Source organism: Moschus berezovskii, chromosome 12 (assembly GCF_049115385.1).
Source record: "Moschus berezovskii isolate FMDL1 chromosome 12, NW_MosBer_1.0, whole genome shotgun sequence".
Taxonomy (NCBI): domain Eukaryota; kingdom Metazoa; phylum Chordata; class Mammalia; order Artiodactyla; family Moschidae; genus Moschus; species Moschus berezovskii.
Genome location: NC_142471.1, coordinates 28,925,353 through 28,939,881, shown reverse-complemented (window position 1 = coordinate 28,939,881; position 14,529 = coordinate 28,925,353). Strand labels below are relative to the sequence as shown.

The 14,529-nt window shown below is 37.0% G+C and overlaps 1 protein-coding gene across 3 annotated transcripts in view; it reads left to right on the top strand.

The window, feature by feature from the left end:
• The window catches only part of ASCC1 (activating signal cointegrator 1 complex subunit 1), a 105,943-nt gene that overhangs the window by 38,576 nt on the left and 52,838 nt on the right, over window positions 1–14,529 (top strand). For all 3 annotated transcript variants that reach the window (XM_055425503.2, XM_055425502.2, XM_088841956.1), the window contains exons 6-7: window positions 4,383–4,519; window positions 12,214–12,333. In XM_055425503.2, the coding sequence (XP_055281478.1) occupies window positions 4,383–4,519; window positions 12,214–12,333 (257 nt within the window). The remainder of the gene's footprint in view (window positions 1–4,382; window positions 4,520–12,213; window positions 12,334–14,529) is intronic.

Genomic DNA, 14,529 nt, shown 5'->3' with positions numbered 1-14,529 from the left:
GTACACAAATTTTTTTTAATACAAATTTATTTATTTTAACTGGAGGCTAATTACTTTACAATATTGTATTGGTTTTGCCATACATTAATATGAATCCGCCACAGGTGTACATGTGTTCCCCATCCTGAACCCCCCTCCCACCTCCCTCCCCATCCCATCCCTCTGGGTCATGCCAGTGCACCAGCCCCGAGCACCCTGTATCATGCATCGAACCTGGACTGGTGATTCGTTTCACATATGATAATACACATGTTTCAATGCCATTCTCCCAAATCATCCCACCCTCACCGTCTGCCACAGAGTCCAAAAGACTGTTCTATACATCTGTGTCTCTTTTGTTGTCTCGTATACAGGGTTTTCATTTGCATCTTTCTAAATTCCATATATATGCGTTAGTATATTGTATTGGTGTTTTTCTTTCTGGCTTACTTCACTCTCTATAATAGGCTCCAGTTTCATCCACCTCATTAGAACTGATTCAAATGTATTCTTTTTAATGGCTGAGTAATACTTCATTGTGTATATGTACCACAGCTTTCTTATCCATTCGTCTGCAGATGGACACCTAGGTTGCATCCATGTCCTGGCTATTGTAAGCAGTGCTGTGATGAACATTGGGGTACATGTGTCTATTTCAATTCTGGTTTCCTCAGTGTGTACGCCCAGCAGTGGGATTGCTGGATCATATGGCAGTTCTATTTCCAGTTTTCTAAGGAATCTCCACACTGTTCTCCATAGTGGCTGTACTAGTTTGCATTCCCACCAACAGTGTAAGAGGGTTCCCTTTTCTCCACACCCTCTCCAGCATTTATTGCTTGTAGACTTTTGGATAGCAGCCATTCTGACTGGCTTGAAATGGTACCTCATTGTGGGTTTGATTTGCATTTCTCTGATAATGAGTGATGTTGAGCATTTTTTCATGTGTTTTTAGCCATCTTTATGTCTTCTTTGGAGAAATGTCTGTTTAGTTCTTTGGCCCATTTTTTGATTGGGTCGTTTATTTTTCTGGGATTGAGCTGCCGGAGTTGCTTGTATATTTTTGAGGTTAATTCTTTGTCAGTTGCTTCATTTGCTATTATTTTCTCCCATTCTGAAGCCTGTCTTTTCATCTTGCTTATAGTTTTCTTTGTTGTGCAAAAGCTTTTAAGTTTAATTAATTCCCATTTGTTTATTTTTGCTTTTATTTCCAGTATTCTGGGAGATGGGTCATAGAGGATCCTGCTGTGATTTATGTCGGAGAGTGTTTTGCCTATGTTCTCCTCCAGGAATTTTTTTTAGTTTCTGGTCTTATATTTAGATCTTTAATCCATTTTGAGTTTATTTTTGTGTATGGTGTTAGAAAGTGTTCTAGTTTCATTCTTTTACAAGTGGTTGACCAGTTTTCCCAGCACCACTTGTTAAAGAGATTGTCTTTTCTCCATTGTATATTCTTGCTTCCTTTGTCAAAGATAAGGTGTCCATAGGTGCATGGATTTATCTCTGGGCTTTCTATTTTGTTCCATTGATCTATATTTCTGTCTTTGTGCCAGTACGATACTGTCTTGATGACTGTGGCTTTGTAGTAGAGCCTGAAGTCAGGCAGGTTGATTCCTCCAGTTCCATTCTTCTTCCTCAAGATTGCTTTGGCTATTCGAGGTTTTTTGCATTTCCATACAAATTGTGAAATTCTTTGTTCTAGCTCTGTGAAAAATACCATTGGTAGCTTGATAGGGATTGCATTGAATCTATAGATTGCTTTGGGCAGTATACTCATTTTCACTATACTGATTCTTCCGATCCATGAACACAGTATATTTCTCCATCTATTAGTGTCCTCTTTGATTTCTTTCACCATTGTTTTATAGTTTTCTTTATATAGGTCTTTTGTTTCTTTAGGTAGATATATTCCTAAGTATTTTATTCTTTTCATTGGAATGGTGAATGGAATTGTTTCCTTAATTTCTCTATTTTCTCATTATTAGTGCATAGAAATGCAAGGGATTTCTGTGTGTTGATTTTATATCCTACAACTTTACTATATTCATTGATTAGCTCTAGTAATTTTCTGGTGGAGTCTTTAGGGTTTTCTTTGTAGAGGATCATGTCATCTGCAAACAGTGAGAATTTTACTTCTTCTTTTCCAGTTTGGATTCCTTTTATTTCTTTTTCTGCTCTGATTGCTGTGGCCAAAACTTCCAAAACTATGTTGAATAGTAGTGGTGAGAGTGGGCATCCTTGTCTTGTTCCTGACTTTAGGGGAAATGCTTTCAGTTTTTCACCATTGAGGATAATATTTGCTGTGGGTTTGTCATATATAGCTTTTATTATGTTGAGGTATGTTCCTTCTGTTCCTGCTTTCTGGAGGTTTTTTTAATCATAAATGGATGTTGAATTTTGTCAAAGACTTTTCTGCATCTATTGAGATAATCATATGGTTTTTATTTTTCAATTTGTTAATGTGGTGTATTACACTGATTAATTTGCAGATATTGAAGAATTCTTGCATCCCTGGGCTAAAGCCCACTTGGTCATGATGTATGATCTTTTTAATGTGTTGTTGGATTCTGTTTGCTAGACTTTTGTTAAGGATTTTTGCATCTGTGTTCATCAGTGATCACAAATGTTTTTTAAAGCAGCATTATTTGTAATACTAGCCAAAAGATGGCTCAACCCTAATGGCCATCAAGAGTTAAATGGATAATCAAATTGTGTTATATGCATACACTGGAATATTATTCAGCCATTAAAAGGAATGAAGTACTGATATAAGCTTCAACGTGAATGAAGTTTGAAAGCATGCTAAGTGAAAGAAGCCAGACGCAAAGATTGTGTGTAGTATGATTTATTTGCTATATCCAGAGTACGAAACTCCAAAGAGAGAAAAAGCAAACTAGAGGTTACCAGAGGATAGGCGATGAGAAATAATAGAGTGATTATTTAATAAGTATGAAGTGTTTTTATGGGGTGCTGAAAAAGTTTTGAAACTAAAGAGAACTGGCAATTGTACAACATTGTGAATACACAAAATACCACTCAATTGTCACCCTAAAATGGTTAGTTGTATGCTAAGTGAATTTTATGTCTTTTTAAAAGTGGCAGTGGGGTTCATAAATATATTTACTTTTTCTGCTTTCAGAGACAAAAGTTTTAAGTGCACAGAATGATGATGCCAGAAAAGGATGACCATATTTGATGTGGCAACTCCAGTGTCTAGATATTTCTCTGAATTCATTTTTCACCCATCTTTGCTTGGGGACAGTTTGTTCTTAACACAATATTTTACCTATAAATACTGCAGTGTCTGCTAAGATAAAAACTGTCTTTTGTAAAGAATATATTATCTTTGGGTAAGGCCCTAAGAGGCCCAGTTGCTCTGAACTAATTAAAAGCCGATGGGGAACAAAAGATTATTAGAATCTATAATTTGGTAGCATTCTGTTTTTCCTGGGCATACCATTTTGTCAGGCTACCAGTTCATTTTTTTAAAAAATACTATTTTATTGAAGTGAAATTCATCTAACATAAAATTAACCATTTTAAAATGAATGATTCAGTGGCATTTTGTACATTAGCAGTATTGTGGAGCTACCAATTCTGTAGTATTTCAAATGTTTTTATCACCCCTAAAGGGAATCCCATACCCTTGATACATATCCTTGCTAGCACTTGTTTTCCACTCTTTCGATTATAACCAGCTTGATGGGTGTGAAATGGCACCTCATTGTGGTTTTGACTTGCATTTCCCTTAATGGCTGAAGACACTGAACATCTTCATGTAGTCGTTAGTCATTTGTATTTCTTCTTTGGAGAAATGTCTACTCAAGTCCTTTTTCTGTTATTTAAATTGAGTTGTCTTTTAGTTGTTGAGCTGTGTAAGTGTTCTTTATATATTATGCATACTGTATGACCCTTATCAGGTATATGGTTTACAAATATTTCTCCCATTCTTTAGGTTGTCTTTTTTACTTTCTTGATAGTGTCCTTTGATACACAAAAGTTTTAAAGTGTGAAGAAGTTTGATTGACCTAATTTTTCTTTTGTTGCCATACTACTGGTGTCATATCTGAATCCGTTGCCAAATCCAAGGGGTCATGAAGATTTTCCTGTCTTCTAGGAGTTTTGTGATTATATGGTTTTTGGCTCCTATATCATTGATCCATTTTGATATAGGTTTTGTATATAGTATGAGGTATGGGTTCAACTTCATTCTTTTGCATGTAGGTATTCAGTTGTCCTAATATCATTTGTCGAAGAGACTTCTTTCCCCACTAAATTGTCCTGGAACCCTGGTTGAAAAGTCAGTTGGTCATGGATGTGTGAGTTTATTTCTTTCTGCTCAGTTCTGTTCCTGCCATTTAGTTTTGTATGGGCTGAGTTTCTTGTTTTTCTCCCTTTGATAATAGGATCATGGGGTTGATAGCAGCATTTTCCAGAATCCTAAAAAGCTTCACCTGACTATTGGGATGTTGGTGCTTTTGAGTGAGCAAGAGATCCAGCAGACATGTGAGATGCTACAGCAGTGTAAAGAGGAATTCATTGAGTGAGTAATCCAGAGGAGTGGGGAGGGTGGTTGCCCTGTACTGGCCTTTTTTCTGGTATCACAGACTTGTTTTTGGCCTAGGGAGCTGAGTGACATGGAAACAAGATTTATTGACTGACCCATTTGTAACACTTAACGTTGGGATTCTTGTGTGAAAGGTTTAAAGTGGATTTAAAGCATATATTTACAAATTTGTATGGAAAGGCTGTACCTTAAATTTTGCTAATTCACTAAGTAGTTTTTATTCTTTAACAAGACATCCCATTCCTTTGTCAAAAAAGAAATTCTCTTCATTATCTGTATGAGGGCATTAGTTTTCTGTGCTGCTATAATATATTACTGCAAGATTGGTATCTTAAAAAAAGCACAAATTTATAATCCTATAGTTCTGTGGGGCAGAAGTCTGATACAGGATTCACTGAGCTATTATCAAGTTACTGCCAGGGTTGTGTGCCTTTCTGGAGGCTCCAGGGGAGAATCTGTTTGCTTGCCTTTGAAATCCTGTTTTTAGAGGCCACCACATTCCTCGGCTAGTAGCCCCCTTCCTCCTTCTTCAGCAGTAACAACATTGGGCCCTCCGTCTGTTGTCACATCTCTCTCTCTGGCCAAAGCAGGTACAGGTTCTCTGCTTTTAAGGATGCATGTGATTTAATTGAACCCATGCAGGTAATGCAGAAAAATCTCCCCACCTCAAACTCCTTAGCCTTAATCACATCTGTAAAACCATCTTTTCTGTCTTTGAACTAGTGTATTTACAAGTCCAAAGAGTAGAACACGGGCATCTTTGAAGGGCTCTTACACTGTTTACCACGTTACTCAGACATTGTAAGATGATTCCCTAGGAGAGTCTTCATTGTATTTCAGAAATGCAGCAGACTTTTTCTTTTTTTTCAAATACAGGTAATTTTTTTTGAGTCAATAAGGATACCAAAAACTATCCAAGCAGTCTGGACAGGGAAAACATTGCTGTTCTGATGGCTGACTTCTTATTCTTTTTTACTGTAATATTTTAACTTATAGGTACATCTGACCTAACAGCTCTGTTTCAAAGGATCATCTCTCCCCACTGACCCCTTCCTTTACTCTTTTCACATAAGATTGATGCAGAACAAGAGCAATTTGAAAATTGACTCACTTGAATAATTTTATTCTTATGCAGTTATAAAATACAGGTCCCACCCTATTCTGACATGGTCTTGTAGAAATGGGTTACCTGATTCATTGGGTAAAACAAGGTAAAATGATTTTAAGTTTTTTCTGTAGTTATGTTATACCTACAAGGAGATCCAACCAGGCCATCCTAAAGGAAATCAGTCCTGAATATTCGTTGGAAGGACTTATCAGCTGAAGCTGAAACTTCAATACTTTGGCCACCTGATGTGAAGAACTGACTCTTTTGAAAAGACCCTGATGCTGGAAAAGAAGGAGGAGGAGGAGAAGTGCATGACAGAGGATGAGATAGCTGGATGGCATCACTGACTCAATAGACACGAGTTTGAGTGAATTCAGGAAGTTGGCGATGGACAGGGAGGCCTTGCGTGCTGCAGTCCATGGAGTTGCAAAGAGTCGGACACGACTGAGCCACTGAACTAAACTGAACTGATGTTGTATATGAAACTGTAATACCTGGACTTATCTATCAGCCAGTTCTCATTTTTTCCATTAATTATTTTGAAGACAAAATATTTTTCTTGAGCAAAATCATAAGCTGATCAGATTTGCAGCTACCTGTTCTTTCTGAATTTCAAACAGCAAAGAATACTTTTGTCTTGTTTGCTTAGTGATGGAAATAACTATTTTCTTTTTTACCTAAAATTCAAAATAACTCGATGTTTGCAAGGAATATTTAATAAAATAAAACTTTATGCTTTACTTTATGAAGCAGAACCATTTTACCTTGCTTAAGGTAAAATATTTCTGATACTTTAACTTCCCGGATTACTTCTTGTTAAACAGAACTGGAAGCAGCTGCATTTTTTGGCTGCCATTAGGATAATCCTGGTAAGAAAAAAATTAAAGGCAGATAAAAAATTTGTTTAAAGAAGTATTTGTTTTTTTACTTTATGAAAATCAGGTCACAGGATTTTAATCATGGAAGCTTTATCCTGAGCTGTGTGAGGATTTAGCTGAGTTCTTCCCTTTTATGTCTTTTGGTGCCTTTTGTGACTAAATGCCAAATCTGAACCCTTTAAGCATGTCAGGGTTGGTGTGCGTAGGGAATGAAGAGCATCCTTAATAGTTACTAAGAATTTTTGACATGACAGGATGAAAACAGTAATTGTAGTTTTTCAAATTCAGCAAAGCTTTTGAAATAGGACACATTACCCTGCCAAAAATCTGCAGTGCAGGCAAAAATTTTTTGTAGATGCTCTTTTCAAAAAGCTGGAAAGATTCGAAGCCAACAAGTAAAGCAAGCCTTTCCAGCCTTCTCTCACCTTCTCTGCCACATACACTTGTTTAAAAAGTATATAGTGCAAAATTAATTTACCTGATTGGCTGCTGCTGCTAAGCTGCTTCAGTCATGTCTTGACTCTGTGCGACCCCGTTGACAGCAGCCCACCAGGCTCCCCTATCCCTGGGATTCTCCAGGCAATAACACTGGAGTGGGTTGCCATTTCCTTCTCCAATACATGAAAGTGAAAAGTGAAAGTGAAATCACTCAGTCGTGTCCTACTCTTCGCGACGCCATGCACTGCAGCCTACCAGGCTCCTCCGTCCATGGGATTTTCCAGGCAAGAGTACTGGAGTGGGCTGCCATTTCCTTCTCCAGGGGATCTTCCCAACCCAGGGATTGAACCCTGGTCTCTTGCATTGCAGATAGATGCTTTACTGTCTGAACCACCAGGGAAGCCCAAGTACTTCTAATAAAGCCCTGGTGTAAATTGCATCATCTACCTTCTTTTTCTTCACTATTCTTGATCTTTGATCTCAATCTTTGTACTTGGTATGCTTCGAAAAAATGTCAATAAATAATGGCATTTCTAACCCGAGCCTTTTATGATGTAAAGATTTCAAATTAAAATATAAAAATGGAAAACATTGGGAATGAATTTGTGGTTGTTCAGTCGCTCAGTCGTGTCCTACTCTTTGTGACCCCATGGACTGAAGCACACCAGGCTTCCCTGTCCTTCACCATCTCCTGGAGCTTGCTCAAAGTCATGTCCATTGAGTCAGTGACACCATCTAACTATCTGGTCCTCTGTTGTCCCCTTCTCCTGCCTTCAGTCTTTCGTATAACATGCTGTAGCTTAATTTGATGGCTTTTTAAATTGAGGTATTAAATAAATGTGGCTATATTGGAATTTAATTAAAACTGTGGTGATATATAAATATTTTAAAGAAATGGCTGGTTGAACATTTGTTTCAAATTTGGGGGTGATAATTGAGTTTAAGGGATGTTACTTGACCAGAAATAGAATTTTGATTTCAGTTCTTAAGCTTAAGGCTCATGTAGCTGCGTAGATTTCAGGTGAATTATTCACAGTGTTCAGTAAGTACTGATGCTCAAATGTGTCCCTTGTGACTTTTCTTTGTGAGATGTGAAACACAAACAGTACAGTGGTTCAGAGTATATAATCTGACAAATATGCAGCTCTTCTTTAGCTCCCGTATCACTCAACTCATACCTAAGTGTTCCCAGTAGGCCTGAAGTAAAACCAAATAAGTTAAAAAGGGAGAAGAATGAGGAGAGAAGGAAAGGAAAGCTACCCATGGGCAAATGTTCCTAATTATTGCCTCGGATGTGTCTCCATTGTAAAGTATGCTCCCTGGTGTCCTAGGTGGAATAGTTTGGTCACCAAGACAGAGAATTTATCAGCGTTTTTCTTTACTGCTCTTTAACTCTCTCTCTTGATCAGTCCTAGAGATACATTGAAAGAGTTTCTGTTTCCACTCGTAAGGCAGACTTTGGAACCTGTTCCAGTGTTTTGTTTTTGGTGCCTCATCTAATTCCGAGGGTTTGAGATAGTTTCTTTTATAACATACAAAAGAAATATTAAGGTTAGACAGATTAGAAACCATAAAGATGGAATGGGAAGAAAATTCTATCTAGAAACTGAGGTAAGATAATAATTGTGCTAGAACATTAAAATTTAGTGCTGTTTTCAAGCGTCAGTATACTTGAACTAAATTCTAAAAAGGAACACACCAGTTATTAAAGTTCTTATCTGATAAAAAGAAGCATAACAATTTTAGGGGAGAGAATCCTTTTCTGGCTCTCAGTCCAAGAAAAATTTGTGTAAATCTTAGTGTAAAGAACCCAAGAATGATGATGAGCAGTGTCTTTAACAGGAGTTTTGCAGAAGATAAAAAAACATTGTTCATGTGGGTGTGACATGAAATTGAGGGTGTAACATTAAATGTAACCTGGTACACATTTTTTAGTGGGAAATTAAACCAATGGTATGTTGCTTTCTGGTGGTCTAACTATGCAGAGTTGGAGCTGAAAAAAATGTAGAGGAATGTATGCTTAGTATTAAACTTTTTTTTTTTTTTTCCTGAAAGCAGTTTTGTTGACTGCACTTGAATGGATTGAATGGCAGTCTTTCATATTGAATTCTTTGGCTATTGCTCGGAATGAAGATACACTGTATTGCTGATTGAAGGTAAAGTCTTCAATCAGGTGATATTTTGGACTTTGGCTTGTGTTTTCTAATATCCCACTTATTGGAGGTGGTTATAGAGATGATTGAGGCTGTTATTTTTTTCATTTAAGTGTCTGTCTGAAATAGTTGGGTTATTTAGTTTCTTAGAAAAATTCTGGTCTTGTGGAATAATAATGGCCTTAATGTTTTAAGGGAGTCTATCGTTAGGATTCCTAAAGAATCTCCCTGGGCCTCAATTAAATATCAGTAAGACTTTTTTGTTTTTCTTTATTTGGAATTATCTTTTGATTAATCCTAACATCCTGTTGTCTTTGAGCCAGTACCACATTTTGTTCAATGATAATATAGGCATGTGTCCATAATCACAAAATTGTCCAGAACATCTTCTCCATTTATAGTGGAACATCATCAGAGATTTATCAAGTACTCGCTTTACATAAGGCACTGTTCCAGGTGCTGGGGATATGGGGGTAGAAAATATGAATAGAGTCCTTGGCCTCATGGGGCTTGGAGAAGGCTGTGTGGTGAGCTGATTTTTAGCTGGGTTTTGGGTTGGCACAGCTATTTACTAGTTGAAGTATAAGTCTGTTTAAAGGGTCTGCAAAGAAAGCAAGATGGTGGGTTTTATTTAACAGGAGAGCAATACATGTTAGCTTTATAAAAGCCCAAAATTGTGGATAAACAAGATGCCCCTTGTAGTAGTATTCAGTTCAGTTCAGTTGCTCAGCCGTATCCGACTCTTTGCGACCCCATGAATCACAGCATGTCAGGCCTCCCTGTCCATCACCAACTCCCGGAGTTCACTCAAACTCATGTCCATCGAGTCAGTGATGCCATCCAGCCATCTCATTCTCTGTCGTCCCCTTCTCCTCCTGCCCCCAATCCCTCCCAGCATCAGAGTCTTTTCCAGTAAGTCAACTCTTCGCATGAGGTGGCCAAAGTATTGGAGTTTTAGCTTATTACCTAAAGATAATTACCATCAGCACTTTGGAGCATATGTGCCCATACTTTTTTGTATTCATATATGTATTTTTTCTTTATGGTGTTTTACTTACAGTAAAATGCATGGATATTAAGTGTAGTTAATGAATTTTAATAAATGTGTACACCCGTGTAACCTCACCCAAATCACTGTGCAGAACACTGCCATCACCCTAGGATGTTCCTTCATGCTCTTTTCCAGTAAATTCACTTCTTCCAGAAGTAACTGCTGTTCTGATTTCTATGTTTGGCTTCTTTTTCATGTATGTGCAGTATATATACTTCTTGTATTTGGCTTCTTTTCATGTATTTTTTTATTTTAACTTTTTAATGAATAAAACATTTATATGGATCAAAAAATTTTAAGTACAAAGGATATGTGGTGAAGAGTTTCCTTCCCACTGCCATCCCACCAAGCACCCTGATCTCTAAAGGCAACAGATTTTAGCAGTTTCTTTGTATTATATCAGTTCAGAGATTTTACATATGTACAAGCATATATATGTGTGTGTGTGTGTGTGTGTGTGTGTATATGTATATAATGTATATGTTTAATTTTTCTTATCCCCATCCTTGATGGCTTCTCTGGTAGCTCAGATGATAAAGAATCTGCTTGCAATGCAGGAGATTTGAGTTCGATCCCTGACTTGGGAAGATACCCTGGAGAAGGAAATGGAAACCCATTCCAGTATTCCTGACCGGAAAATTCCATGGACAGAGGAGTCTGGAGGGCTACAGTCCATGGGGGTCACAGAGAGTCAGACATGACTGAGTGATTAACACTTCCACTTTCCGTCCTTTATACAAATAATGAAACTGATTAAATATTTCATCAGGGGTTGAAAAATGGTGATATTCTGATTCTATTTTTACTTCTACATTTATCAGTTGGAATTCTTGTGAAATAACTCTGTTGGCTGTGGTTGGATATGTGCTTGAATTTGTGATTATTTGGGCAAGGAATTGAATTGCTTGGGCAAAGTGTTTCTATTCTTGAAGACTTTTTATAAATATTGCCAAATTGCTCTTAAAGATGTGATACCAATTTGCACCTTCACTATTGTTACATGAATAAAATACTGTTTGCAATTTGTGGAAATAATGAGGTAAAAACTGGTGTTTTGCCGAATGTTTTGCTTTGTTTTAGGTTTGAAGGATTCATTAACAAGAAACCACTCATTACACACAAATAAACAATTTTAACTTCTAATAGAAGATTATTTAACTTAATTTCAATATATAGTCATTGGGGGAAAAAAGAAATAGAAAGAATAGAGAGAAGTTGCAGAGTATACATCCCCAAACTGAGCTGACACCTACACCCAGACTTGAACCCTTCTTGGAAATACCTCATTAACAGTAATCTGGAGTCTCAGTTGGAAAAGGGCCCTGGGCCATTCATCTACTCCTTGGGAGAGATTTTGAATTGCAGTTTGGGGGGCTCCCATTTATAATCTCAGGCCACAAATTGGTATCATCATCAGTTTGTGTGCAAAAATGTAGCTGCGGTTTTACTTTTGTGATGCTGATTGTTTCATCTTGTGAGTCACCAAATTTCGTTAGACTCCAGTGGGGTTAGCCAGGCCTCCAGGGGCTTAAAAAATTCCAAGATCCACTCCCTTTCTTATCTAAAGTGCAACTTGACTTACTGGTAATGATTGGTGTGTTCCCAAGCAGACACATAGTCCAGGCAGGGCCCAGACAAGGTCAGAAGTTGGTTCGAGGCCGCTCCCTTACTTCTGAAGCCTGAACAAGACCACCTCCATTTTAATTTCCCCAACAGCTGGAGAGGTGGGCAGTGCAGCAAATGCCTTTGTCAGTCAGAACTGTCATCACTTGGCCTTTCATGAGACATTTCTTAGATATGCTATTAATAATAAACTGGTGTTGGGATAGATATGATGTGACTTTGGGAATACTTGTGGTTCTAGTTTGTGTTCATTAAACATGTATCAGTTTGAAATTAGAAGACAGTTAAATCATGTTAGTTAAAAAACCTCAACAACTTCATTTTTGTAATATTTGACTCTGTATATTTACCATGTTTCAAAATATAATAGCCCTCTTAGGTTAAAAAGTTATGAAAATCTAATGTTTTTTCCTTTGCAGTGACATTTCAGGGGGCAAACCCCTGGAAGTAGAGATGGCAGGGATAGAATACATGAATGATGATCCTGGCATGGTGGATGTTCTTTACGCCAAAGTCCATATGAAAGATGGCTCCAACAGGTATGTTTCTGAAATATTCCTTTGTTTTAATCAGGAGGTGCCTCAAGTAGTTTTGATTCCTTTTCTTTGAGCTATTATTATTGTAAGGAGTGTATTGTATTTCTTATTCTGAAATAGTAAATTAATATTTTGCAAGAGGAATTTGTTGTAGGAAGAAGTATCAGACTTTTAGTTTGTAATTATTGAATTACTTGGATGGTGGATACTGATAGTAGCAATCTACTTTTTATGGAACTCAGTGCTTCCTTCATGTTTTCTAGGATAATAGGAAGCAGAAGAATGGCATACTAGGATGGTAGTTTCAAAAGTGACATAATGCAGATCTAATGAATAAAAGGACTAAACAGGACTGTAACACAAATTACATAGGAATATTAAGATTGAATTAATATAAAATTCCTAGATCAGTGCTTGGCACTTGCTAACATCATACATTAAGAATGGTTGCTGCTTTTAATTTTTGTTATTACCTCACCTTAATCCCTATTAGAGATTCTCAGTCTACAACCCATGCTATTTCTGAGGCCGTTTTCAGTGTTAGTGCTATTTTTTAGCCTATGCAAGGCCTTTGGTGAGTGGAGGAGCCCATCTTGAATCGGAAGTTTGTTTTTGTGTGGCCTTTTCACTGGGACAGGATAAAACAGAGCCCACACTGAACAAAAAATCCTCTTGAGAAAATCTGTGTCTCTAGGCAGGCCTCCAAATTGCTTTCCTGGAGGGTCTCTTGTAAAGTTTCACTTATCTCAGTATGAATTGATAATCTCAGTTGTCTCCTCTTTCAGTTCCAATGAAAGTGAATTTTGAGTTAATGGAAGAAAAAAGGATACAGAATCAGTTTTTTTGTGTGTGATGAATGTCAATTATATCTCAGGAAAACTGGAGAAAAAAGTACATTACTATCACTACTAATTTCATCAAAATCTTTAAGTATGGGAAGCTGTCAAGCTCATGGTAGCAGATACATGTTTTCCAAAATTCTTGTTTTTACTTGAAAGCTTGAATTTTGTTATTAGGAAAAAAAATACTGGTAAGTTGTTTTCCATGAAGATCTTTTTTGAGAAAATGTCTGCCAAAAAGCCAAGTCTGAATAACCATAATTTGTCTGTCAGTTGTTCTTTGAAGCAAAAATGGTGTTCTGTGGACAAAGAGGCTAGTTGAGCTATAAACCTAACAAGCTTGCAAATGCCTTTCTTACAGACAGCCATATGGTCTCATATACAGTCCAAGTGATTTATACATCCTGCTAATTTCATCACACAGAATATTGAAAAGACACCTACTCAAGGGCTGAGATTCAATAAAATTGATCATTTTATGGATCAGTTTAGTTTTAATGGGCCTGACTTTGTGCTTAGATTGTTTTATCTCTATTTTATCTTCATATCATTTATATAAAATACTTTTATTATACCCATTTTATAGATCAGGGAGGTTCAGAGAGCTTAAATAACTTGGCTAAGGAACACATACATGGCAAAACCTTGCTCTGAATTCCTGCAGTTTTTAGTGTACGTATGCTTTACTGCGTAGAATAAACTGTGTTCCAGTTCTTATTCCTAAAATAAAATAGAAAATTGTGACCTACGTTTCTTTGGAAGGTGGTAAAGTTCATATAATAAAATTCATCATTTTAACTGTTTTAAAGGGTAAAATTGAGTGGCATCAAGGGCATTAATAGCACTGTGCAACCATCACCACTGTCTAGTTCTAGAACATTTTTATCACCCCAAAAGGAAATCCTAGACCCATTAAGCAGTCACTCTGTTTCTCCCTTCTCCCATACTTCCCTCTTCCCAGCCCCAGCCCCTGGCAGCCACTAGTCTAGTGACTCTATGGACTTGCCTATTCTGTATATTTCCTATAAATGAAGCATACAGTATGTGGCCTTTTGTGTCTGGCTTCTTTCAGTGTATGTTTTAAATATTCATCCATATTATTGCATGTATCAGTACTTATTCCTTTTTATGGCTAAATAATCTTCCATTGTATGAAAGAATACCCTATTTTGTTTATTCATCAGTTGATGGGCATTTGGGTCTGTTTCCACCTTTTGGCTATTGTGAATAGAGCTGTTTTCAATTCTTTGGGGCAGACTCACTTTTAAAAATGTTTTAAAGTCATGTTTTTTATTTCCTTGATAAACCTTGTAATTTTATAGAGCATCACAGCGACTCAGCCTGACCTCTGTCATTTACT